The sequence below is a fragment of the Diabrotica undecimpunctata genome, chromosome 3, assembly GCF_040954645.1.
Source record: "Diabrotica undecimpunctata isolate CICGRU chromosome 3, icDiaUnde3, whole genome shotgun sequence".
Classification (NCBI taxonomy): domain Eukaryota; kingdom Metazoa; phylum Arthropoda; class Insecta; order Coleoptera; family Chrysomelidae; genus Diabrotica; species Diabrotica undecimpunctata.
This window is the reverse complement of record NC_092805.1, coordinates 94,172,646-94,174,256: the sequence shown is the minus strand read 5'-3', so window position 1 is coordinate 94,174,256 and position 1,611 is coordinate 94,172,646. Positions and strand designations below refer to the sequence as shown.

The 1,611-nt window shown below is 38.0% G+C and overlaps 1 protein-coding gene across 1 annotated transcript; it reads left to right on the top strand.

Moving 5' to 3' along the window:
* The first annotated feature begins 856 nt into the window (after window positions 1-856).
* Window positions 857-1,375, top strand: LOC140435964 (uncharacterized). The gene has a single exon (XM_072524676.1). It carries the CDS (start codon window positions 857-859, stop codon window positions 1,373-1,375), a length of 519 nt encoding a protein of 172 aa, XP_072380777.1.
* Window positions 1,376-1,611: the final 236 nt, after the last annotated feature.

The following is a 1,611-nucleotide window of genomic DNA, read 5'->3' as shown; positions in this document are numbered from 1 at the left end:
TAATTTTTTCCCAAAAAATTGCAATTTCACCCCTGTCCGTCACCCCTTATGTATTCACTCCCGCGTGCGCCCTTTGGGATTTCGTCTAGTTATACCAAGATCTTACTCTGGGCAAATTTTCAGCCATATTATCGATCGTTAATTTTTACGAAAAAAAATGACAACTTCATCCCTGTATAGACACCCCCTGTACCACGAGCGGCGTCCGCCTGTAAGGCAAAGTCTTAACCCAGTTACAATGAATATATTCCAATAGAGAAATGTCATATTACTGATCAGTTCAAAATTTCGGCTCTATCTCTCCGACTATTAGGCAAGCTCCTCTTTCCTTTAAAGCAGACAGATAGTTGAACGATATTTTATACAATGTCTATCACCGGGTATGGATTTATTTTTGTCCAAGTTTTATATTGGTCCACTATTTCAAATGTAGTTCAAACAGACATATATTAAATTGTATGTTCCGTTTTAAATTCGTTCAATCTGTATATATATATATATATATATATATATATATATATATATATATATATATATGTATATAATACATATGTATATACATACATACCTATATACACTGCTCCAAGAAATTAACGCACCTTTTACAAAAACAAAAAAAGCGCGATTCATTGGTGTTTTAAATTTAATTGTATTCATTTTGTACGGAATATACCATGTATTTGGAATGTTTTTATCAGGTTACTTGTATTGTTGTTTTGTTTCAACCGGTTTCTAAGAAACACAAAACAAAGGTGCTGTAAATTTGTTAATGTCGATAAGAGGTTAGTGTCATTTTTCAGTCGTTGTGTGAACTATTGCTGCTTGGTGGTAACATTTTGCTATTGTTTTAATTAAAATGCAACGCGAATCGAGAAATTTAACTAATGACGAGTGTGCTCAAATAGTGGTTTTCCACGAACAAGGTTGGAGTTACAGACATTTAGGGGAACGGTTCGGCGTACACCATACATCGGTCTCACGAATAATGGAACGGTACAGAGAGACCGGTAGTTACTCTAGGCCTCCAGGACAAGATCGACATCGTGTAACAACGTCCGTTCAAGACCGTTTTTTACGACTTCGCACCCTAAGACAACGATTTGTAACTACCAGAAGCTTACAATCCCAACTTGAAGATGTTCATAATGTTCGAATCAGCTGTAAAACTGTTTGCCAACGTTTCAATGAAGGTAATTTGGTAAATCGTATACCTGCCAGAGGGCCAGCCTTGACCGTAGCTCATCGCAGAGCGTGTTTAGAATTTGCACGAAATTATGTCCATTGGTTAGAGGCTGATTGGAATAGAGTTCTATTTACAGATGAGAGCAGATTCTGTCTTTACAATTATTGTGATAGGCGTATTCGCGTGTACTGACGTCAGAACGAACGGTATGCACAGTGTAACATGCGAGGAATGGCGTTATTCGGTGGAGGGTCGGTTATGGTCTGGGGTGGCGTTTCTTTAACGGGTCGTACAGACTTGGTGGTGTTGAATAACGGTACCATCAACGCTCACCGATATATCGTTGACGTTCTTTAAGACCACGTTGTGCAATTTGCTCCTTATATTGGCGAAAATTTTGTTCTAATGCACGAAAATGCACGACCGCA

Coding starts and splice junctions, on each gene's coding strand:
- LOC140435964 (XM_072524676.1), top strand. CDS start 857: ATGCAACGCGAATCGAGAAATTTAACTAATGACGAGTGTGCTCAAATA.